The sequence below is a fragment of the Geotrypetes seraphini genome, chromosome 8 (genome assembly GCF_902459505.1).
Source record: "Geotrypetes seraphini chromosome 8, aGeoSer1.1, whole genome shotgun sequence".
Lineage (NCBI taxonomy): Eukaryota > Metazoa > Chordata > Amphibia > Gymnophiona > Dermophiidae > Geotrypetes > Geotrypetes seraphini.
The window spans coordinates 11,815,035-11,839,951 of NC_047091.1; the positions used below are offsets into that span (position 1 = coordinate 11,815,035).

The window sequence follows — 24,917 nt, forward strand, 5'->3', positions numbered from 1 at the left end:
CCTCAGCATTGATGTCACAATGGCTTGATTGTCCTATACTTGGCTCACATAAGAACATAAGAGCTACCATAATGGGACAGACTGAAGGTTCATCAGACCCAGTATCCTGTTTCCAACAGTGGCCAACCCAGGTCCCAAGTACTAGAAGAAGCCCAAAGAGTAGCAACATTCCAGAGCAGAGATTGTGATGTCATAATGCCTCAATCCACCAATGCCTAAGAGGCAACCTCAGCATTGATGTCACAATGGCTTGATTGTCCTATACTTGGCTCACATAAGAACATAAGAGCTACCATAATGGGACAGACTGAAGGTTCATCAGACCCAGTATCCTGTTTCCAACAGTGGCCAACCCAGGTCCCAAGTACTAGAAGAAGCCCAAAGAGTAGCAACATTCCAGAGCAGAGATTGTGATGTCATAATGCCTCAATCCACCAATACCTAAGAGGCAACCTCAGCATTGATGTCACAATGGCTTGCTTGTCCTATACTTGGCTCACATAAGAACATAAGAGCTACCATAATGGGACAGACTGAAGGTTCATCAGACCCAGTATCCTGTTTCCAACAGTGGCCAACCCAGGTCCCAAGTACTAGAAGAAGCCCAAAGAGTAGCAACATTCCAGAGCAGAGATTGTGATGTCATAATGCCTCAATCCACCAATGCCTAAGAGGCAACCTCAGCATTGATGTCACAATGGCTTGATTGTCCTATACTTGGCTCACATAAGAACATAAGAGCTACCATAATGGGACAGACTGAAGGTTCATCAGACCCAGTATCCTGTTTCCAACAGTGGCCAACCCAGGTCCCAAGTACTAGAAGAAGCCCAAAGAGTAGCAACATTCCAGAGCAGAGATTGTGATGTCATAATGCCTCAATCCACCAATGCCTAAGAGGCAACCTCAGCATTGATGTCACAATGGCTTGATTGTCCTATACTTGGCTCACATAAGAACATAAGAGCTGCCATAATGGGACAGACTGAAGGTTCATCAGACCCAGTATCCTGTTTCCAACAGTGGCCAACCCAGGTCCCAAGTACCTAGAAAGATTCCACAAGAACAAATCAAATTTTATATTGCTTATCCTAGGAATAAGCAGTGGATTTTTTTGAAATCCATCTTAATAATAGCTTATAGACTTTTTTTTTTTTTTTAAAGAAGTTATCCAAACCTTTTTTTTAACCCTGCTAAGTTAACTGCTGGCACCACATTCTCCGACAACGAATTCCAGAGTTTAAAGTTAGGCGCAAAACGCGAGCTATTCTAATATTCTGGAAAGGTCGCTCCTCACAGCGCACCCTTTATAGGATACTAGCTCAGCATGCATCATTTTGACATTTATAGAATCTAGCTCTGTGTCCACAGCATCCCCAGCCCTGCAAGACTCAAAGCACAGGCAAAAAAAACCAGTGAAATAAAGAAAAAAAAAAGATCATTTGGGGGAAGGGACACATTCCAGGCATGGAATGTGTCGGGGGTTCTGTGAGAGTGTCAGGATTGTGTGTTATTGACTTAAAGAATGAAATAAGGCCCACGACTCTTCTAATTAACTCCCGGAGGGAACACAAGACTTGGTTTCTTGGTCTTGAAATGAAAAAAAGGAGCGAACAACAGTTTTGTAATTTCTTTTCTTGCACAGGGTTTAAATGAAAACGTTTTGTGCTATAATTACATTTTTATCCGACTTGATTAATAAAGTTATCTAAAACCACATCCTGTAATGGTCTGCTTTATCTCAACAAAAGATTTTTCAACACTGAAAACAATAGGTAAGCTCAGAATCCGTTATGGAGTATTATCAAAGATGACCATTTAAACTGGTGAGAGGCAGGGTAGGATTAACTCTTCAGTGACCCTAGACAAGCAATCATATTGGGCCTCAGACCATAATGTAAAGGCTTTCTTAAAGCCCCACAAGCATCTGATAAGTCATATTAATGTGGGGATTTGACATATTCCCCTGAAGAAGTCTGATGGTGAAAAGAGAGCTTTTACTGAGAATATGAGCTTTCTCCGGCTTGTGTGCCATTCACCCCAGATTTCTGGAACTAAATACCTAGGGTTACCAGTCGTCCGGATTTCCCCGGACTGCTTTTCAAAATCCATCGCTTTGTCCGGGTTTTGAAAAGCTTCTTGTCGAAATCGTGTCGTGAAGGGGCGTCCGCGCATGTGTGGACGCAACACGGTGATGTCACGCGCTTATGACATCATTGCGTTGCATCCACGCAAGCACGGATGCCGTCTGGGGGTGGGGCTGGGGGGGGGCAGAATGGGACGGAACTGGGTGGACCTGGGGGGTTGGCCATGGGTCCGGATTTTCCTTCGGGAAAACCTGGTAACCCTATAAATACAGTATATACTTGAATATAAACTGAGATGTTTGGGCCTAAAAATGAGGATCTTGGTTTATATTTGAGCCTTGGTCTTTCTTGCTTCCTCCCTCTATCCCTCTTTCCCCCTTTCTGAATATTACATAAGAACATAAGAATAGCCCTACTGGGTCAGACCAAAGGTCCATCAAGCCCAGTAGCCCACTCCCACGGTGGCCAATCCAGGTCCCAAGTACTTGGCCACAACCCAAGGAGTAGCAACATTCCATTCAGAATTCTAAAGAACAGCAAGATTCCGGAATCCCAAAGAGTAACAAAAGATTCTGGAATCTAAGTAGTAACAACATTCCATGGTACGCCCTCACCTGGAGTACTGCGTTCAGCACTGGTCGCCGTGCCTGAAGAAGGACACGGTACTACTCGAAAGGGTCCAGAGAAGAGCGACTAAGATGGTTAAGGGGCTGGAGGAGTTGCCGTACAGCGAAAGATTAGAGAAACTGGGCCTCTTCTCTCTCGAACAGAGGAGATTGAGAGGGGACATGATCGAAACATTCAAGGTACTGAAGGGGATAGACTTAGTAGATAAGGACAGGTTGTCCACCCTCTCCAAGGTAGGGAGAACGAGAGGGGATTCTCTAAAGTTGAAAGGGGATAGATTCCGTACAAACGTAAGGAAGTTCTTATTCATCCAGAGAGTGGTAGAAAGCTGGAACGCCCTTCCAGAGGCTGTTATAGGGGAAAACACCCTCCAAGGATTCAAGACAAAGTTAGACAAGTTTCTGCTGAACAGGAACGTGCGCTGGTGGGGCTAGTCTCAGTTAGGGTGCTGGTCTTGGACCAGAGGGCCGCCGTGTGAGCGGACTGCTGGGCATGATGGACCACTGGTCTGACCCAGCATTGTCAATTCTTATGTTCTACCAATCCAGGGCAAGCAGTGGCTTCCCCCGTGTCTTTCTCAATAACAGACTATGGACTTTTCCTCCAGGAAATTGAACAAAACCAGCTACGTTACCATAACCTCTGGCAATGCGAACTTATATCCGCCCGCCCCCCTCCTCAGCACTTCTGTTTCCGACCCCGCCTGACCTGCACTTGTTTTCACCCTTATCCAACGGGCACTACAGTGCTACCACCTCCCCACCCGATGACCGGCACATCTGTCCCTCCCTCCTAGCCAACTGGTACTGTCCTTACCAGCACTGTTCTTTTCCTGTCTGAAGCTACTGTGTGTTTGGCCGGAGCGGGGGCCTTACACATCTGCGCATGCTCAAGGCCTCTGCTGGCTCCTTTCCTTTCTGAAATTCGTAGAGAGGACGGGAACCGGCGGGCCTTGATCATGCGCAAGTGATTTATGACTGTGATTCTTATCCATTTTTATGTCTCAGTCTTTTGTGCGGTGTTATATACAAAAAATCTTCTCTCTGTCTTTAAGGTTTATGTCAGGAAAGCAAAGAGGTTATAAGGAGACATTGTAAAGTTAAATAATGTATTAAAACCTATGGCAAAAATGTCTAGTCTTTGTAGATTGGGCTTACGGTGAGAACCCAAGTTTCTAACCTGTTTAAATTCGAGTCAACCTTTTCCCCCTTTTTTGGTCAGTGTCAGTAATCAAACACAATGCAATTTTTCAAGAGTAGGGACCCACCCCCATAGTAGTCAAGGCCCCCTGAAACTAGCCACAGAATCCATGAAAAGGCAACACTGAGTGCGCAGAACCTGAGCTCTTATATTAATACTTGGGAACCATGGGTCATTTCTATCAAGCAACAGAAAAGATGACGGTACTCAGTTCCCATGAGAACATAAGAAATGCCGCTGCTGGGTCAGACCAGTGGTCCATCGTGCCCAGCAGTCTGCTCACGCAAAGACCAGCGCCCTAACTGAGACTAGCCCTACCTGCGTACGTTCTGGTTCAGCAGGAACTTGTCTAACTTCGTCTTGAATCCCTGGAGGGTGTTTTCCCCTATAACAGTCTCTGGAAGAGCGTTCCAGTTTTCCACCACTCTCTGGGTGAAGAAGAACTTCCTTACGTTTGTACGGTGGAAGATGATATCTTTCTTCTGAAGGGACCCTCGACCACAAGAGGTCATCCGCTCAAACTCAGGGGAGGGAAGTTTCGTGTAGACGCCAGGAAGTACTTCTTCACGGAGAGAGTGACTGAGCATTGGAACAAGCTTCCAGTGCAGGTGATCGAGGCACGCAGCATCCCAGACTTCAAGAATAAATGGGATACCTATGTGGGATCCCTACGAGGGTCATGCCAAGGGATAGGGTCACTAGGGTATAGACTTGAAAGAGCGGGTCAGTAGAGTGGCAGTATAATTACAATTATACTTAAGGGGGGTCAATAGACTTAAAAGGGAGGGTCAATAGTGTGGGCAGACTTGATGGGCTGTAGCCCTTATCTGCCGTCATCTTTCTATGTTTCTAAGAACAGATTGTATTAGGGAATGTATTTTTTTGTCCTCTTTATGAAACTTTTATGAATGTTTTCATGTAACCCGCATAGTTTTTTGGATGAGCAGGATATAAATGTTTTAAATAAATAAATGGGGCTTGGACAGGACTGGTTTAGGGCATACCTGACCACGTTGCCATCTTGTTTGCCTGTGTCTTAACCCTGCCCTGGAGACAGGATAATTCCCTATTCACAAAGCCAAATCTGGGAATCTGTTTTACACACGGTTTTCATTTGACATAATTAATTGCTGCTGAAATTAGCTTCGGCGAATTGAAATCATGCTGTTAAAAGCTCTGGCTCATTTCTGTCTAGAGAACTGATGCTGCGATTGAGTTTTTAGTGCATTTGTCCAAAGTCACGGATTAACCAGTTTCTGCCTTCATTCCCTTTGGGAGAAGACATTTGCGATGTGTCCTGTGATTGTGCTAGCACTGTATCATGGGTAGGGGAGGGGAATCCAAATCCCAGATTGAAGCTATACATAAAGAAGGGCCATTGAGCCTGGAGGATCAATCGCTCCCACACGCTCCTTGGATTTATGAGCACTCGGCTTACAGAGCGCCATGTCCACATCAGATCACCAAAAAAAAAAAAAAAAAAATGACAGCAGAAGATTTCTTGTTATTCAATAAAGGATACAGCTCTTCACAGTGGCAGCTGCACCCAGAAGTAATGTAAATCAACAGGAAGTCCAAGAAAAAACAGCAATAACAAGTTTCCAGGGGGCTGGAGCCGGGAGCATGAGACATGTTTGCAAAACGTGGGAGTGCGGCTATGTGGGTATATCCAAATCTGTCTGCACAACAGCGAAAGATTGATGTAACGACTCACAGAAGAAATCCCTCTAGAATAAATTCTTGGATCCCACCGCAAAGAGCAAGAGTATAAGAATCTCGGCATTTTCTTTGAAGCTTTCTGTCCGGGCACTTTCTGCTAGGACTGAAAGGAAATTTGGTCCTTGGGGGTGTAAAAGCAAGGTCTGTTTCTCAAGACATCAACTATGACTATACGATACTTTTAATCTTAGCACCAGCTTAATTATAATATTTTCGTTTCCCTGACAACTAGGTCTTGATGGGGATTTGAACACCAGTAGACTAGAGTGCATTCGACTTTTTACCCCGGAAACCAGGGATCAAAAGGTCCCAAATGAAAAGAATTTAGCAGATGCAAGCCTCAAAGGTACAGTTGGTCTATGCACAAGAAAGATCCCAGCAAGGAAACAGCTGGGGTGATGCAGAGCAGTAGCAAAATGCAACGTCTAAACCACGACAGGGTCAAATCCTGTGAAGGCAAAAACAATGACATTAGCAGAAAAGTTTGAGAAATCCATAGTTTTACATACGGTTTGGAAATGATCTGAAGAAGGGATGTCATGTAGTCTTGCAAGGTCCTGCATAACATTATCTTTGGATAATTCTCAACAGTTTCATAAAAATCAAACTGTTAGGAGAGGCTATTGATGGGCTTCAGACTGGCTGGGAGACCGGTGTTATGACCTCTAAACCACTGGAGATAATAGAAACATGATGGCAATTAAAGACCAAATGGCCCATCCAGTCTCCCCTTCTGCAGCATCCACTATCTCCTCCTCTCCCTATTGGCTAAGGCTCTTTACACCTGCATTGTGATGTCATAGAACTTTATGGTTATAGAAACATTGTAACATGATGGCAGATAAAGGCCAAATGGCCCATCCAGTCTGCCCATCCATAGTAACCATTATCTCTTCCTCTCTCTATGAGATCTCACGTGCCTATTAGAGAATGACACGGTGACAAAATTCATCACCGTTCCCGTCCCCGCGGATAACCGCGGGGAATAATCCCATGTCATTTTCTAGTGTCTATTTCAACCTCGGTCCTTCTACACCAGCATTCTTCAAAGCAAAGCTTGCGGGTCAGTGGTTGTGGCCATTCATACTCTGATTCTTATGTGAGCCAAGAATAATGAAGCCATTGTGACATCACTGATGTGATTGGTTCTTAGGCACTGGTGGAATGAGGCATTATGACATCACAATATCTGCTCTGGATACCAGAGACTGTCATTCTGTAGTGTCTGTTTCAACCTCAGTCCTTCTACACCAGCATTCTTCAGAGCAAAGCTTGCAGGTCAGTGGTTGTGGCCATTCATACTCTGATTCTTCCCTCTCTCCTTAAAGAATGACATGAAGATGGTTTCCCGCGGTTATCCGCGGGGACGGGAACGGTGATGAATTTTGTCACCGTGTCATTCTCTAGTGCCTATCCCACACTTTCTTGAATTCAGACACAGTCTCCGGCTCCACCACCTCTTCCGAGAGTCTGTTCCACACATCTACCACTCTTTCTGTAAGAAAGTATTTCCTTAGATTACTCCTGAGCCTTTCACCTCTTAAATTCATCCTATGCCCTCTCATTGCAGAGTTTGGACTCATTTTAGAGCACTGGTCTTTGACCCGGGGGCCGCCGTGTGAGCGGACTGCTGGGCATGATGGACCACCGGTCTGACCCAGCAGCAGCAATTCTTATGTTCTTATGTTCCTTTGAAATGAAAGAGGCTCGACTCATGTGCATTTACGCCACGTAGGTATTTAAATGTCTCTATCATATCTCCCCTCTCTTGCATTTCCTCCAAAGTATACAGATTGAGATCTTTAAGTCTGTCCCCATACGTCTTATGATGAAGACCACATACCATTTATTAAATGTTTCTCACTGCTGTGTATTTCATAGCCAGCCTGTACAGATATGAACATAATATTGTTTTCCAGCTGAGAAATCTGTTCCCTTCCAACTTTTAAGAACTGTGGATTTTATTTATTCACATGGGGGCAGGGGAATCTCTCAGGACTTGGAGGGGTGAGATACCCATAAGAGTTTGTGGGGCCAAATGAAATCCAAAACAACTCACACGGATCAACAGAAAAGAGGTATTGCTCAAAAGAAATTCTCAGGCCATTAATGTGCCTCCCCTCCCCCCTCAAAAAAGGTGGGAACATGTCCAGACATGTGCTGAAAAGGATTTCAGTAAGAGTTTTTACCGTGCCCAAAAGAATTTTAGGGGACAGGTTAGTTTAGAAAAGAACTTGGGGAAGGAGCAGGAGTTTGATCTAAAGCACCTTGATTAGGGTGGTCAGCCTGGGGCAGGGAGTGGCACATGCATCAGCCAGGTACAATACAAGGTAGAAAAGACCATGGAGGACCCACAAAGGTCTAAAGAAAGAGGTAAAACTAGTAACAGAATTCAGAAAGGCATGGAAGAGGAGAAATGGATTCTTTAGTCCCGCTACTCCTCCTGCTTACACACACTTGTAGCTCTGGATCGGTAGCATGGAATGTTGTTACTACTTATGATTCCGGAATCTTTTGTTACTCTTTGGGATTTCGGAATCTTGCTGTTCTTTAGGATTCTGAATGGAACGTTGCTACTCTTTGGGGTTCCTGAATCTTGCTGTTCTTTAGAATTCTCAATGGAACGTTGCTACTCTTTGGGGTTCCGGAATCTTGCTGTTCTTTAGGATTCTGAATGGAACGTTGCTACTCTTTGGGGTTCCTGAATCTTGCTGTTCTTTAGGATTCTGAATGGAACGTTGCTACTCTTTGGGGTTCCGGAATCTTGCTGTTCTTTAGAATTCTCAATGGAACGTTGCTACTCTTTGGGGTTCCGGAATCTTGCTGTCTTTAGGACTTTGAATGGAACGTTGCTACTCTTTGGGGTTCCGGAATCTTGCTGTTCTTTAGGATTCTGAATGGAACGTTGCTACTCTTTGGGGTTCCTGAATCTTGCTGTTCTTTAGAATTCTGAATGGAACGTTGCTACTCTTTGGGGTTCCGGAATCTTGCTGTTCTTTAGGACTTTGAATGGAACGTTGCTACTCTTTGGGGTTCCGGAATCTTGCTGTTCTTTAGGATTCTGAATGGAATGTTGCTACTCCTTGGGTTTTGGCCAGTTACTAGTGATCTGGATTGGCCACCATGAGAACGGGCTACTGGGCTTGATGGACCATTGGTGGACCAGTATTCTTCTGTTCACTACCTCCAACCTAGGGAAATCTACTTCATTCATATTCATTTAGGGTAAAATGAAAATCTCAATGTCCTGAGAACCCCCTGCCCTAAGACAATTGAACAATCCATGCAAACAACTGCGGCAAATCCAAGACTGGGCTAGACTTTTCCTTATGACATGGATCTACTAGCAACCTTATCCGAGGGTCTCGTTCTCTGTAAATAATGGAACTATACTTCCTAAATACATCACCTTCAAAGCACTGGGATATTCACGTGCCACTGTCAGCCAGGGCGCATTGACGTCTGCAATCAACCTTAATTTAAAAACTGGCACAACGTGTACAACACAGTATTTAGCCCAGCTCTAATTTTCTTCCCTGTGGTTTTCTGACAATAATGCACTGCTAGGCCAGCAAACATCGCATTTATTTAGTTCATCCCCCGAGCCCTGTTAATTCATTTAAACATTAGTGACTTCCAGTGAGTAGCTGTAACCCTGATGAGCCTGTTATCACACCGTCTCAAAGTAAGAGCAATGCAAAGTGTCATACACTTCTAATCACCTCACGGTGTCTCTAGTGAGAGGGGACAACTTTAAAGCAATTTAAATGCAGTCGAGAGCAATTTGAAATCTTTGCATGTGTTTTTCCATCAGAAATCTACCGTTATATTCTCTGGACGCGTTAGCATTTCGCTAACACGCCTTAGTAAAAGAGGGGGACACTTTGCACCTCTGGCAGGTTTCAAAGCCAAAGTACATGTGAACTTCCAAGTTCAGAACTAGAAAAGCCACAGATGGAAAATACTAAGGGCCTTTAGCCCAGGACAGATAATTCTCCTTTTATTTTTCTCTGTTTCAATTTCTGGTCATGGCTGATCACTGCATATGGTACATGAAGACAAATTAAATAAAGTTTAAAGCAGGGGTGTCCAACCTGCGGCCCGAGGGCCGCATGCGGCTCAGTGAAGTATTTTGTGCGGCCCCGGTCGAGGGCGATGCAGCGTTTTCCTCTGCTGCCCCTGAGTGTTTACCGTCTTGCCGGCTCCTTCCTCTGTCTTGCTGGAGCGTTTGCATGTTTGTGCGTCCCCAGAAACATTTTTTTCGGCCAATGCGGCCCAGCGAAGCCAAAAGGTTGGACACCCCTGGTTTAAAGAATTGTTATTCTAGTGCATCATTTTATAGCACAATACCGCTTACAAAATTCACAAATATGCCTGTTTTATATGATTTATAAAGGCAAATAAGCCGTAAAACAAATTTCTGACAAGACAATGATTTGATATACACACATATAAAAATATTTTCAGAGTTGCATTTAGGACTGAAAAGTTGCCCATTGAATATTGCTATAGAAAATGAGGTGGGGGAGTGTTGAACCCTTCCCCCCTTTTTACTAAGGAGCGCTATGCGTTTTCGCGCACATGTTAACTGTTAACACGTCCACAGACTAACATGCACGCGTTCGCGTTTAGCGTGTGGTTAGTACGTACTGTGGCCAGGCCAGTCCCCAAGTGAATAGGAAAACCTGGCTCGGACCACAAGCAAGAATTTTGTAATGCCTTTTATGTGGTTAAGTGCAGGAAAAACCCGGGTACCGGATTTCTGAAAACTGCATCAGGTTTATTAGTGTCCCAAAGAAAGAAAATGAGGAAAACAAACAAACTTGGTGCTTTGGACTTTCTCTCAGCCCCAGCTCATATTCCCATACCGCTCAGTCCAGGGGCCTTACATTAGGATCAGTACTGCACTGGTTCATTCCTCATCATCAAATTAATCCAAATTCAAAACCAAAAAAAAACCTCACCCTGGATCAGGGCATTCACTGTTCTGACATCCCCTTTTAGGCTTTATCAGGTTGTCCTGACCACATTTCCTTGCTTTACAGCTGAGCACAGCCCGTGCCCGCTTTTATCACATCTCAGTTATCTTCACAGTCACAGTTCAAACCCAAATTAACCTTGCTTCTGGCTTTAACACGCTGTTCACTGTAGGAATTTCACTCAGTTAGGCAGGGCTGCATCAGCTCCAGTTTAAACGAAGCAGAAACTCTTTCCACAGGACAATACAGGGCCCTCACACACTATATTCTTCTAGGTCCATGTCCTCACCAAACACACTACCCCCAGGGTCACTATACATTTCCCACTCACACGCTTGGGAACCCTGGCTTTCCATTTCCACATTCATTCCAGGCTTTACATCCCATCCCCCTCTCTGCATGTCTGCCAGCTCCCCTGCAGCATTTCCATTGAGGGTAAACTTCCAGCCCTTCCCTCTGGGGTTTAATAGGCAAGTCACTATACCTCCTGTGGGTTATACTGCCTCTCCTTGTGGGCTGGCCTCCTGCAAAACGTCCCTGCTGGGGCTTAGGCAATGTGTGGAAGCTAGGATCACTGTGGGTTGTTTGGCTTTCCCAATCAGAGCCAGCTGAGCCTCCCTCCTGCTGCCTCTGCTTGTTTCCCATTTGAGGCTTCCCAGCCTCCAAACTCCGGGGTCTGACTCCACCCCTCTCCAAATTGGTCTCAGGTTTCTCCCTGCCCTGGTGAAAGGAGTGATAGGGGAAATTAGTGGTTTTCAGAGCCCTCCCTATCTGGCTCTTGAGCTGTGCTGGGACCTGCCTTTTCTTGCATTCTCTGGGCTGAGCCAACTGTTCTGGCTCCAGGTCAGGTTTTACAGAACCCTGTGCTGCATGTTGGGGAGTTTTAGCAGTAGTTTTCTCTGTGACAGGAGCTTCCCTGTCCACAGTACTAATATTTAGCATGCGCTAAAACACTTAGCGCACCTTTGTAAACGGAGCCCTTAGTTTTGATGCTGCCGTTTTAATGTCAATTATATATTATTTTATTAAGGCAGCATACAAGATTGTTTGATGCCATATGTACCATCTAGATCGGTGGTTCCCAACCCTGGCCTGGAGGACCGCCAGCCAGTCAGGTGTTCAGGATAGTCCTAATGAATATGCAGGAGCCAGGGCAGGATTAATTCGTCGAGGGCCCCTAGGCACACAAGTACACTGGGCCCCCTGCCCCGCCCCACCCCACCATGCGCCCAGGCGGAAACAGGAAGCTGCGTCAGAGGGAAGCTTTGAGCAAGCAGCACCGCTTGCACAATTACAGTTCCCGTTGCCTTTCTTACTTTCTGTCGATGGGGGGGGGGGCGCTTTGCCAATCGGGGGGACCCACGTTGCCGATTGGGCGGGGGGCCCGCGTTGCCGATTGATGCTGGAGGGGCCCATCGCCGTTTGGAAAAAACAATGTTGATGCCCTCCTTCATCAGGCCCCCCTGACCATTTCAGGCCCTAGGCACGTGCCTACCTGGCCTATTGGTTAATCCTGCCCTGCATGGAGCAGATTTGCATGCTTGTCACCTCCATTATATCCAAATCTCTCTCATGCATATTCATTAGGGCTATCCTGAAAACCCGACTGGCTGGCGGTCAGGGTTGGGGACCACTGATCTAGATCACTGCGCTCTGCAGCTCAATTTGTCTTGGTCATACCCTCCCACAAAAAAAATTACCATCTTGATATTTTAAGAAAGAGCGTCTTTCAAGTGCTGGGCTGATAGAATGGAAGAGGCTCCCAGTGTACCCAACGACAACTGAAAGATTTGCACCAATTTAAAAAATTGTTGAAGCGTCATCTATTTTGTCAGATGAAATATGCACTTTAATGACTAAGAGCTATTTGATTGGATGGGCTGTCAGCACCTTCTTTCACATTTTGGAAGTCTTGAGAGGATTTTTTTGATGTTACGTTTTGATGTTTGTGATGTTTTACTCTTTGGTGTTTTACCCCCCTCCTTTAAAAAGCCGCGTTAGCGTTTTGAGTGCCGGCCGCGGTGGTAAGAACTCTGATGCTCATAGAAATCCTATGGGTGTCAGAGTTCTTACCGCCTTGGCTGGCGCTAAAAATGCTAGCACGGCTTTGTAAAGTAGGGGGTTAATTATGTATGTCATGTTATAATCTGCTTTGAATAAAGGCGGAATACAAGTAATAAGCTATAAGCTATAGATGGCCTGTGTTGTCTTTAAAAAATATACTACCAGCAATGCACAAATACTCTTGCAGAAATTTATACCTGCTCCAAGGCAGGAACAAATATGTGTCACACAGGATTAAATATTTAGTCGCTGACATTGGTGATTTTTTAGCAGCTGCCAGCTTTATGCCCAGATAATTTATTTATTTTTAGTATTTATACATATACCACGTATAGCCTAAGTGGTTTACATTCAGGTACTCAAGCATTTTCCCCTTTCTGGGTCCTACATTTTTTGAGGAACATTTTGCTCTGTTGGCACAAATATTGATATTATCTCACGTAGACTACTGCAACTCACACAAAAATGGATTCAATTCTAGATTGCAGAAAAAAATCTTCAACTTATTCGAAACACAACTGTGCTAATCTTTTGATTTAAACTTCATTGACTCCCTAAATAGGCTCAAGTAACTTTTTTAAAGTTTTATTTATTTAAAAATTTTCTTCCCCGCTTAACACCTAAGCGAGTTACAACAGAAAACACAAGCATTCAGGACATACTCAAACATATCATAACATATGTTTCCCTTTCTATTCTTCACACATAATAGCTAAAACTAGCATAATGCTTCCACATATAATCACGAAAACCAGCGCAACCCTCATAAAAATGCCCATCCTCTATGAGCCATAAAATACAATATTACACCAAACTAGCAAAAAGCTTTAGCACATAGAAAGGTTTTCAATTGCTTCTTAAATAACATTTTCCCTTTGCATAGTCTTAAGCATCCTGGCACAGCGTTCCACAAATACGGATCAACAACCGAAATAGTTGTCATGTGCGTTCTCTTATAATGCGTTTCACCTAATGCATCAGCTGACAACTTCATTGCGGATTGAGATCTCAAACTTCTAGAATGTAGTTACTGTTTCAAGAGCTGTCCTAAGTACAAAGGAGTCTCCCCCCCCCCCCCCAAACTCACCAGGTGAACAATGGCCAAACTTTTTAATTTTAATTCTCGATTGAATTGGTAACCAGTGTTGGTCACCAAGGGGTCCTTTTACTAAGGTGCGGTAGCCGTTTTAGCGCATGCAAAAAATGAGGACGTGATAAATGCTAAGGGGTGCTAGCACGCCCGTTATATCCTATGGACGCGTTGGCGCGCATTAGGATTTAGCGCGTGCTAATTTTTACCGCACCTTAGTAAAAGGACTACCAAATTTCTTATGAATGTATTTCTGAATATGTGATTCATTTGTTGGAAAGACCTTTGTCCAGATATTCTAATCTAATCTAATCCTTAGGTTTGTATACCGCATCCACAGTTTTATAATTATGTTATTTTGGCTTTAAATATTGGGTTCCCAATGACTGTATTGGTTCATTTTTGGTTGTAAACCACCTCGAACCTTTTTATTGGTCACTAAGGGCTCTTTTTACGAAGCGGCTTTATCGCATGCACCTTTGTAGCGCGCGCTAACCCCCGCGCTAGTCGAAAAACTACCGCCTGCGCAAGAGGAGGCGGTAGCGGCTAGTGCGGCCGGCAAATTAGCATGCGCCATTATCCGTGTTAAACCGCTAACGTGGCTTCGTAAAAGGAGCCCTAAAATATTGTGTGCTCTTCCCTTTTTTTTTTTTTTTAAAAAAAGTAAATCGCTTAGAAACTTGGATAATGCGATTTCATCAAATTTTTTTTTATTAAACTTGAAACTTGATTGAGAGGTTAATAAGCTTTGCATTGTATTGTACTGTGTTGTATCTACCGTGTTTCCCCGATGATAAGGCAGGGCCATCAAATAAGACAGCCCCCCCTTTTTAGAAAAAATTGTAAAATAAGGCACCCCCCCCCCCGCAAATAAGCCACCCACCGATACCTGCGCTTACCCGAATCGGGTGGTACGGTGGGTGACTCCGTGTGGTCCCTCCGTCTACCGCGGGGGTCGGCAACCCACGGCTCTTTTCCACCTTTGCCGTGGCTCCGGTAGTGTGTCACGCAGGTGTGCAACTTACAAGTCCGCCGTCGCGGCGGGAAATAGCCATGCTGAGCAGTGAGCTCAGCACGTACACAGATGAAAGCCTTGCTTGCTGATTGGTCCGGCGGCTGTGCCGCTGGACCAATCAGCAAGCAAGGCTTTCATCTGTGTAGTGCTGAGCTCACTGCTCAGCATAGCTATTTCCCGCAGCGACGCTGGACTTGTAAGGTGCCTGAAAAATAAATCATCCTGGCCGGGGTCGGTGTCATGCTCCGGAGATCTACAGCCTTCCTATCTCCCTCTCCCTTCTACCTGCTTCCGGCCACATCCCCTGCTCCGCGGCTCTCTTCGGCAACTCAGCAGCAACGATCGACACAAGCTTCTGACGTCGGGGCCTACCCTCTGCGAGTCCCGCTTGTTTCAACTTCCTTTTTCCACAAAGGCGGGACTCGTAGAGGGAAGGCCTCGATGTCGGCAGCTTGTCTTGATCACCGCTGCTGACGAGTTGCTGAAGAGAGCCGCGGAGCAGGGGGGTGTTGCCAGGTGCAGGTAGAAGGGAGAGGGCCAGATGCAGGACTCGTGGGTGAGGGAGCAGAAGAGAGAGAGAAAGAGAGAGGGGAGGGAAACAAAAGGAAATATTTCATACTGGGCTGGGCCGGAGTGGAGGGAGGGTGGAAAGATTCTAGCTACAGGGTGCAGTAACAAAGGAAAAGGGGGGGGAAAGCTGAAAATGGAGATAGTGACACAAAGAAGAGAAAGGGTAAGCAGGACCTACTGAATAAGGATAGAGATACAGAGGGGACATGAAAGGGTAAATAAGGCATCCCCCCGAAAATAAGCCCTAGAGCATATTTTGGCCTTCCCAAAAAAATAAGACAGTGTCTTACCATCGGGGAAACACGGTATGTAGATCAAAGGCTGATGCGTTCCGCCTCTCTGCCTGAATCAAGAGGTTTGGTGGGAGTGAGGCACGGCAAGTCTTGAGCACGTGCAGACGCTCGAGGCACAATGCCAGCTGTGCTAAATCTTATTTAGAGACGCTGGCTACCGCACTGAAATGGGTAGGAAAGTAAAAGGTAGGTTTGTGACACTTTCTGAGTATGTGTAGGAAGAGGGGAAACTGTACACTTGAGGGGGAGAGCTAAGGAAAGGGACATGGTAGACACCAGTGGGGAAGGGCATTGATCTGCCCCTGAAGGGGGGTACATGGCTGAAGGTTCTTCTAGGGCACCAGAGAGACTTAGGCCAGCTTTGGGCGCAGGAGAGTATCTTGGACAAAATATGAACACTCAAGATGACCCAACATGACTGCATTTCAGTGTGATCTGCTTGCATCAGGGGTTGACAACTTCATAGTACACATAGAACACTCATAAACTAATGTACTCATAAATATATTTTAAAAAAACCAAACATCAAAAAACCAGTATTAGTTTATATTTGTTTTATGAGTGTTATGCAGTTATTGACCCATTTGATCAGGCAGGCAGATTATGTCAAAATGCAGCTGAGGAGTGTCATCTCGAGAGCGGTAATCCAATTCACTGACATACTTGGATACCAGAATGAACTTCTGAATTTGGTAAACTCCTGAGTTACTTGCCATTCCTTTCTGGGTTGTTATCACTGCTCCTTTTTGGTTGTCTCTGTACTAGAGAATGACACGGGGACAAATTTTTCCCCTTCCCTGCGAGTTTTTTTTCCTGTCCCTGTCCCATTCCTGAAAGCTCCGTCCTCATCTGCACAAGCCTCAAACACTTTAAAATCATAAGTAGAAACATTCTAGAGCTCAGATTGTGATGTCATAATGCCTCATTCCACCAATGCCTAAGCTCCGTCCTCATCTGCACAAGCCTCAAACACTTTAAAATCATAAGTAGCAACATTCTAGAGCTCAGATTGTGATGTCATAATGCCTCATTCCACCAATGCCTAAGCTCCGTCCTCATCTGCACAAGCCTCAAACACTTTAAAATCATAAGTAGAAACATTCTAGAGCTCAGATTGTGATGTCATAATGCCTCATTCCACCAATGCCTAAGCTCCGTCCTCATCTGCACAAGCCTCAAACACTTTAAAATCATAAGTAGCAACATTCTAGAGCTCAGATTGTGATGTCATAATGCCTCATTCCACCAATGCGTAAGCTCCGTCCTCATCTGCACAAGCCTCAAACACTTTAAAATCCTAAGTAGCAACATTCTAGAGCTCAGATTGTGATGTCATAATGCCTCATTCCACCAATGCCTAAGCTCCGTCCTCATCTGCACAAGCCTCAAACACTTTAAAATCCTAAGCAGCAACATTCTAGAGCTCAGATTGTGATGTCATAATGCCTCATTCCACCAATGCCTAAGCTCCGTCCTCAAACACTTTGAAATCATAAGTGTTCGAGGCTTGTGCGGTTAATGCAGAACTTACAAGAATGCGGCAGGGACAGCGTCAAAACTCACGGGGATGGGACGGGGGAAATTGAGTTCCTGCGAAGACGGGGGGAAAATTTGTTTCCGTGTCATTCTCTACTCTGTACCTTTCGGGCATGGGCACACCAGCCAAAGTCTCTCCTGCACGTTTCTCCCTTGATGATGGCTTTTTCATAACCTGTGTCATATGAAAGAGGACAGGATCTGTGGCTGCAGGCATTGCTTCTTCTGGAGCCCTAATGAACTGTTTCCCCTGATATTCAGCCAGTGACAGGCAGCTCTGTTAATAGCCACTGCCGGCGTTGACCTGGATATCCAATACCAGGTTATATCCAGTAACCAGCCTTGAATATCCAGGTTTTAAAGTTTTCTCTTCATCCTATGCCCCCTCATTTCTAGGGCTAACAGACATCTGAGAAAACCCAGATATGTCCTCTTTTTAGAGGACCGTCCAAGTGCCCAGATGTTTGGTTTTTTTTTAAAGGGGGGAGTCTGTCTGGGTTTGCCAACTCTCCTGGCTCTCCCACCTATCTCCTCCCCTGCTGCTGCACCGAACCTTTGGGAAGGCTGGCAGTGGCAATGAGGGAACCCTGCTGTCACCAGCCTGCCCTGGAATCTGCCTCTCTGCAGCGACTTCCTGTTCCTGTGTAGGTGGGACTTGCAGTGATGACTACTGAAATGGACCTGGTCCGGTTCTGGTCCCAATATCGCCTTGCCCACACTCTTCCATCTCACAGATAACTGGAGACAGTCTCTTTAGAAAAAAGGATGCAACTGCTTTGTATTCCAAAGGGATGTCCATTTATTATGAGTGCTGCATACATATTTATAGCATTTTACATGGGTCAGTTTTTTCGGCATATGACTGTAGGAAAGCATATGACTGCTTAACTCAATATTCAGAGCAATCCAACCATTTGTTTGCACATAAAGATAGGACTTATTTATATGCCAACATTGGCCAGTTAGCTCTGAATATCAGGAGCTAACCAGACTCTACCTTTGAAAATAATATTAAAGATTGAACTAGGCCAGTTACTGGGCAGACTTGCACGGTCTGTGTCTGTGTATGGCCGTTTGGTGGAGGATGGGCTGGGGAGGGCTTCAATGGCTGGGAGGGTGTAGATGGGCTGGAGTAAGTCTTAACAGAGATTTCGGCAGTTGGAACCCAAGCACAGTACCGGGTAAAGCTTTGGATTCTTGCCCAGAAATAGCTAAGAAGAAAAAATTAAAAAATTTAAATTGAATCAGGTTGGGCAGACTGGATGGACCATTCGGGTCTTTATCTGCTGTCATCTACTATGTTACTATGAAATGCCCCCCGGAATGTCCTTGATGTAGCTGACTATCACTTCAGAGCTAACCAGTCATTTTTACGAGCTGCCAAAAATGACTGGATAATCACCAATATGCGAGTTTACTGGTCAGTGGCCAGTCCCGGCATATTAACTCACTTTGCACACCTAATGGCTGGAATTTCTGTGAAGGGCAATGCAGCGAACCACACTTTCGAAATAATGGTTCATCACATTCATACTAACACGAAAGGCATGCTCCTTCTCTCTTTCTACTCACGTGTATAAAGGCTGCAACTGTAGATGAGATGTTTTCTGCGGGGCCTGGTAGCCATAAGAATCGAAGCCTCCAATAAAGTCAACTGGGGCACAGAAAGAGAAATACATGCCATCAGACACCCAAGGTCGGACTACAGACACAAGAAAATCTGGGAGTTTGCTGTTTTCGCACTGCTAAGCAGGAGACCTAGGCAGCAAACGAGTTAACTCCTATTTTGATTCAAAATATTCCTCTTCAATTAGTTAAAAATACTAAAATTCTAGGAGTAATTTTTGATAATAAACTTAATTATCATGATCACATTAGTAGTATTGTTAAAACTACCTTCTATAGGTTGCGGAAAATTCGATCTATTTCTAAATTTCTCTGTCCCAAAGCACTTAATATTCTTATTCACTCTCTGGTGATGTCTAAAATCGATTATTGCAATTCATTATTTACAGGAATTGCTTTACAAGAAATTAAACGATTACAAATTATTCAAAATGCTTCTATTAAATTAATAACAAAATCTAAAAAATTTGATCATGTGACACCACTCCTTAAAAAGGCTCATTGGCTCCCAGTCATTCATAGAATTACGCATAAATTATGTACAATTATTTTTAAAACATTAGAAAATAAGACTCCAGCATTTTTATTTAGATTACTTATCCCATATTCAGTTAAAAGAACCTTGCGATCTAGTGAACGGAACCTTTTATCAATTCCTTCGCTAAAAATTATTAGTACAAGAAGACAATTTATCTTCTCATGTACAGCACCCCAGATTTGGAATGCGCTTCCCATGTTTTTACGGGAAGAGAAGGTCTTTGGGAAATTTAAAAGCGAATTAAAAACCTTTCTGTTTAAAGATGCATTTGCAACTTAATTAAATTTTATTATAAAGTGTTATTTTTATGAATTATTCTGCTTTTTTTTTTTTTTTTCCCATTTCCTTTTGTATTTTCCCTGTATGTTCTTTCTTTACTATAACAAATGGATTTCATCCCCTCTTACCTTTTGTTTATATTATAATTAATTAAGTGTATGTAATGTTTTTGTTTCCTTATGGATGTATATTTTATTTTATTGTACATCGCTTAGAAATCCGATTAAGCGATTGAACAAGCCAATTAATAAACTTGAAACTTGAAACTTAACGATTATTTTAAAAAAATGCCACACTCCCTCAGAATAGTGCCAGCTGAGGAACTGAGTTCAACTTGCCATTCCTCATACAGGCCTTGCAAGACTTTAGTTGCTTTACAAACGTAGACTCTTTAGGGCAACAGATAAGACATTTTCAGAGCACCGATATTTCAACAGTCTGCGATATAGAAAGGACCCGATATTCAAAGCAATTTAAGCAGACAGGAGAGGCTCAATCCTGCTTACATTGTGCTCAGTGAGCTGGCCACCATTATTCAGTCACACTTAAGTGGACAGTGCTTCTGAACATCTTGAAACTGGGCAGGAGAAAGGGTATTATGGTGGTGGAGTTAGGGGAAGCCACCAGTTATACGAATGCCGGAAATATTTGGTGCCGATGTCTGCACAGCACCACACAAAAAGCAGTCCTAACTATGCCCACTAAATATTGACCAGCACCCACATAGCTTCTGGATACTGGCCTGCATCTCTTGTTATTCTCTCCTTCCTCCTGGCCCTCTCCAACAGGACCCTGCCTCCTTCCAAACCCCACCAAGCATCAAAGCTTCCCCCAGCGTGATCCAATCCTCCTGACCAGACACCCCACATACAATGCAATCCCCACTCATGACCCTCTAAACCAGTGAAGTACTCCCCACATGATCCAATACCCCCCCCCTAACCAAAGAGGCATGGCAGCCCCTTTGGCCTCCCCGACCATCCCTGGTAATCCAGTGATTATAGCAGGCAGGAACAAACTCCAGCCCTGAGGTTCTGGCAGCAAAATGGCTCCAGGGACATTACTGCACAGGGTAATGCCAGAGAAGTAACATTTCATCAAGCAATACTCAAGACCATACTATAAAGTGAATTCCTACCCCAGGTACATTATCATCCTAGCAATCAGAATATGCTTCAAGCTATTCCTATGGACTTAAGCTGCCCCTCTAGCATAATATTTGGCGCTCTCCCATGCATTTCCAATGCTAATAAGATATTCTAGTGCAAAAATGCATTTAAATTTCAATTATGGCAGCATTAATAGCAGTAACTGTATTGAATGCATGAGTTTACTAGAATGGCAGGTGCTGTTTGGAATGCAAACCAAGCACAGACAGATCTTGGCAAAACATAAACCAAAGTACAGATACTATTTACAACAGAATTCCAGCCACCTCAGCTGTGAAACCTTGTAGAACGTGCTCTGAATTTATTCAGGTTCACAGAAAGGAGACTTAGAAACTGGGAGGAGTTTACATATACTTCATGGTTGGGATCGGAAAAGCTTAGCCTCCTCAAGCCTTCTATATGGGGTGTCTAAGTTTAAATACACACCAGAACAAAAGGGAAAATTTGCATGGTTTGTCTTAACCAAGAAATATTAAAAATAATTTGGCAGGCAGTATTAAGCAGAGGTAATTTTTGCCCCCCCCCCAAAAAAAAAAAATATCACTGCTGTGATATCTCAGACAAAGATTTTAAAGGAGTGGCGACATTCCAGGTGAAACAACCAGTCTGCAAGGTGATATCAAAGGGTGTAAAACCAGTGGTTTCACACTCACGGCCCGGGGGCCAGGTACTATTTTGAGGCCCTCGGTACGTTTATCATAATCATAAAAGTAAGATAAAACAGTTGATCATATGTCTCTTTAGCTATAAATTACAATATTATTATTAAGACTTAGCCAAAAGGAAAGATTTATAAACTATAAAGAGTTTTACCCACATGCAAAATTGTCATTTCTTTAATAAGACATTAACTATTTTTTTTTCTGAGGCCCTCCAAGTGCCTACAAATCCAAAATGTGGCCCTGCAAAGGGTTGGAGTTTGAGACCAATGGTGTAAACACATAAGCTTGATAATGCTGGCTGACTACACAAAGCAGGGGAAAAAGGACAGTGTCGCTCTCCAAGGTGCTGAAACCAAGCCGTAGTCCCTGGTCATAAACCAGTCAGGTGCAACAGCCAGCGAGGCCCTCAGCGCTACGCCTCTCGGAAAATAATTCCAGCAGATTGTTAGAAATGTTAATTATAATGAACTAGGCTTCGCTCATTAGTTTAATCTCACAATGCCATATATCAGCTAAGCAATGAAGCAGGACCAATCAACTCTATGGTACACAACATTTGCATCAATGCAAACTCATAATAAAGCTGTGGCAATATTTGCATAATTATATTGCGTTGCTGTATATTATTAAATTGATGTCACTGACATAAAGTGTCTCCTTTGAGATGCTTGTAGACATTTCCCTGGCTCCACCCCACACTCTGCATTTGATATCGCTCACACTGCCTGCACCAACGTCAGTCTACATTACTAAGGTGCGCTAGCCGATTTAGCGTGCGCTAAATGCTAACGCATCCATAGAATATAATGGGCGCATTAGCATTTAGCGTATGCAAAATCGGCCTTAGTAAAAGCACCCCTAAGCTTTTCAGTTAAAATCCAAGTGCTGGGTCTGTGCTATGATCGATTTTGATCAGAGAACCTATACAATATAGGGTGATTGTAGGTAACTGGTACATAGTTTAAGGACCATTGCAAATGTAGAAAAATGATCCCTTCCCTTCCCTCATAAAATTCGATGAACTGAAGATAGAATATATCATATATTAATATAAAGCCGCTACATTTTTGATTCCAAGATGCTTCCTAAAATTAGGGTGATTTTTATTTTTATTTTTAAGTTTAGCAACAATGAAATAGGTCTCCCCACTATATAGGCTAGGCAATTCCGGTCCTCGAGAGCCGGAGCCAGGTCAGGTTTTCAGGATCTCCACAATGAATATGTATGAGATGGATTTGCATGCACTGCCTCCTTGAGATGCAAAATCTATCTCATGCATATTTAGGGTGGATATCCTGAAAACCTGACCTGGCTCCGGCTCTCGAGGACCGGAATTGCCTATCCCTGGGCTAGGCAGAGCATCATCCTCATGTCATCTTAACAACTGAATCTGTAAGTTCATAGGTGAAGTCAGGGGCAGATTTATCCTCTCTCAGAATGGACATGCACATCTCTGATTATTACATATTTCAACAGGTAAACACGCTCAATAATAGGCCAGTCTGGGTTATTTGAGGAAAATAAAGGCTGGCTCATTTGCTTTCAATTTCTGTCAATACATGAGCTTCTGCAATGATGTTACAATACAGAGTTAGCGTCTCTTGAGACGGTTTTCTTAGCGCACAGCCATTAATGCAAAAAAATTGGCTATTTTGCTGCTGTGTTAAAAACGGGACTTCGTGCAAGGGCACCCTAACAGACCACCCGAAGTGGCAGGCTGGCCTGTATTTTTAAGAGGGTCAAGACATAGAAACCACTCCACAGTGGCATGGGAACCAAAATGCTTTTAATTTCTGTACAGTTCGCCTCACACTTAATTCATACAAGAAGTTGGCTTACCTCAGCTAAATGCTATGTCTAGCTCAGAGTCCTCTCCTTTTCCCGTGGACCTCCCTCCTAATTGAGTCAAGCCTGGGCAGAAATACTCCTCCCTGAGACTCGCCCCTCTGATTCAGCACTGAGCCAAGCAGTGCAGGGCACTCTGGGACCTGTAGTCCTTCTCAAATACATGGCATAACAGCAGTCCCAGAGAGGGAAAATCCCTCACTCTGCCACAGGAGCCTTCTGACTAGGATTAATTTAGGATTAATCATATTTAATATAGATATTTATAGTATGACAGTATGTTCAATGCAGTACACCTGGTTCTTATAGTTACAATGGCCCTGATAGTAAAGAGGGTTCACTCTAAGAACGAGCACAGAAATGTAAAATGACTCACTCTAGATAGCAAAGTGAGAAGCAGAGTGGGGAACCAAGGTCAGGTCTCCAGATTCACAGTTCTGCTTTCTACCCTCTAGACCAGGGGTGTCAAAGTCCCTCCTCGAGGGCCGCAATCCAGTCGGGTTTTCAGGATTTCCCCAATGAATATGCATGAGATCTATTTGCACGCACTGCTTTCGTTGTATGCTAATAGATCTCATGCATATTCATTGGGGAAATCCTGAAAACCTGACTGGATTGCGGCCCTCAAGGAGGGACTTTGACACCCTTGCAGTAGAGAGTCTAAGGCAGGGGTGGGCAACTCCGGTCCTCGAGGGCCGGAATCCAGTCAGGTTTTCAGGGTTTCCCCAATGCATATACGTTGATAGCAATGCATGCAAATAGATCTCATGCATATATATTGGGGAAATCCTGAAAACCCGACTGGATTTCGGCCCTTGAGGAGGGACTTTGACGCCCCTGCTCTAGATAGAAAAGTGAGAAGCAGAGTGGGGAACCAAGATCAGGTCTCCAGAGAGATTTGCATTAGAGAATGACACGGTGGCGGTTTACCCGCGGCCACCGCATTTTAGCCGCGGGTCACCCGCCGAAAACGGGGAAGAAAACTAGCAGTCGCTGCGGCGACGGGGACAAGGCCATTCACCGCCCGCGGGGCGGTGAATGGTCTTGTCCCCCGCAGTGAGGCATGAAGGATCGCGCGGTCCCCGCAGCTCACACCCGCCCGCCCAATCGATTCCAGTGTCCAGCCAGCTCTCTCCCCTCTCCTCACCCCAGTCCGCAGATCCTCCTCCTCGGTGACCCGCACGCTACCAGAGAGCCGCGCACACCCGCCGCTGCTCAGCCTCGATCTTCTGCTCTGACGCAACCGGAAACAGGAAGTTGCAGCAGAGCAGAAGATCGAACACTGAGCAGCCGCGCGTGTGCGGCTCCCTGGGAAAGCGCGCAGGTTGCCGAAAAAGAAAACCCACAAACCAAGGTGAGGAGAAGGGAGAGAGCCAGCCAAACACCAGGATCGACCGGGCAGGCAGGTAGTGGCCGCGGGGACCGTGCGATCGCTAGTGTTCCCGGCTCAAATTGGAAGGAGGGAGTGAAAGGAAAAAGGCTTATATGGATGCAGCGGGGACGGTGACGGGGCGGTGAATGGGATGGCAGTGGCGGTGACGGGGCGGTGAAAGGGATGGCGGTGACGGTGACGGGGCGGTGAAGGGATCGGCGGTGACGGGGCGGTGCAGAGGATGGT

The 24,917-nt window shown here is 44.7% G+C and overlaps 1 protein-coding gene across 1 annotated transcript in view; it reads right to left on the bottom strand.

The window, feature by feature from the left end:
- NKAIN1 (sodium/potassium transporting ATPase interacting 1) overlaps positions 1 to 24,917 on the bottom strand; it is a 262,439-nt gene that overhangs the window by 21,187 nt on the left and 216,335 nt on the right. Inside the window, exon 6 of the mRNA XM_033953781.1 lies at positions 18,753 to 18,834. Within this exon, the coding sequence (XP_033809672.1) occupies positions 18,753 to 18,834 (82 nt within the window). The remainder of the gene's footprint in view (positions 1 to 18,752; positions 18,835 to 24,917) is intronic.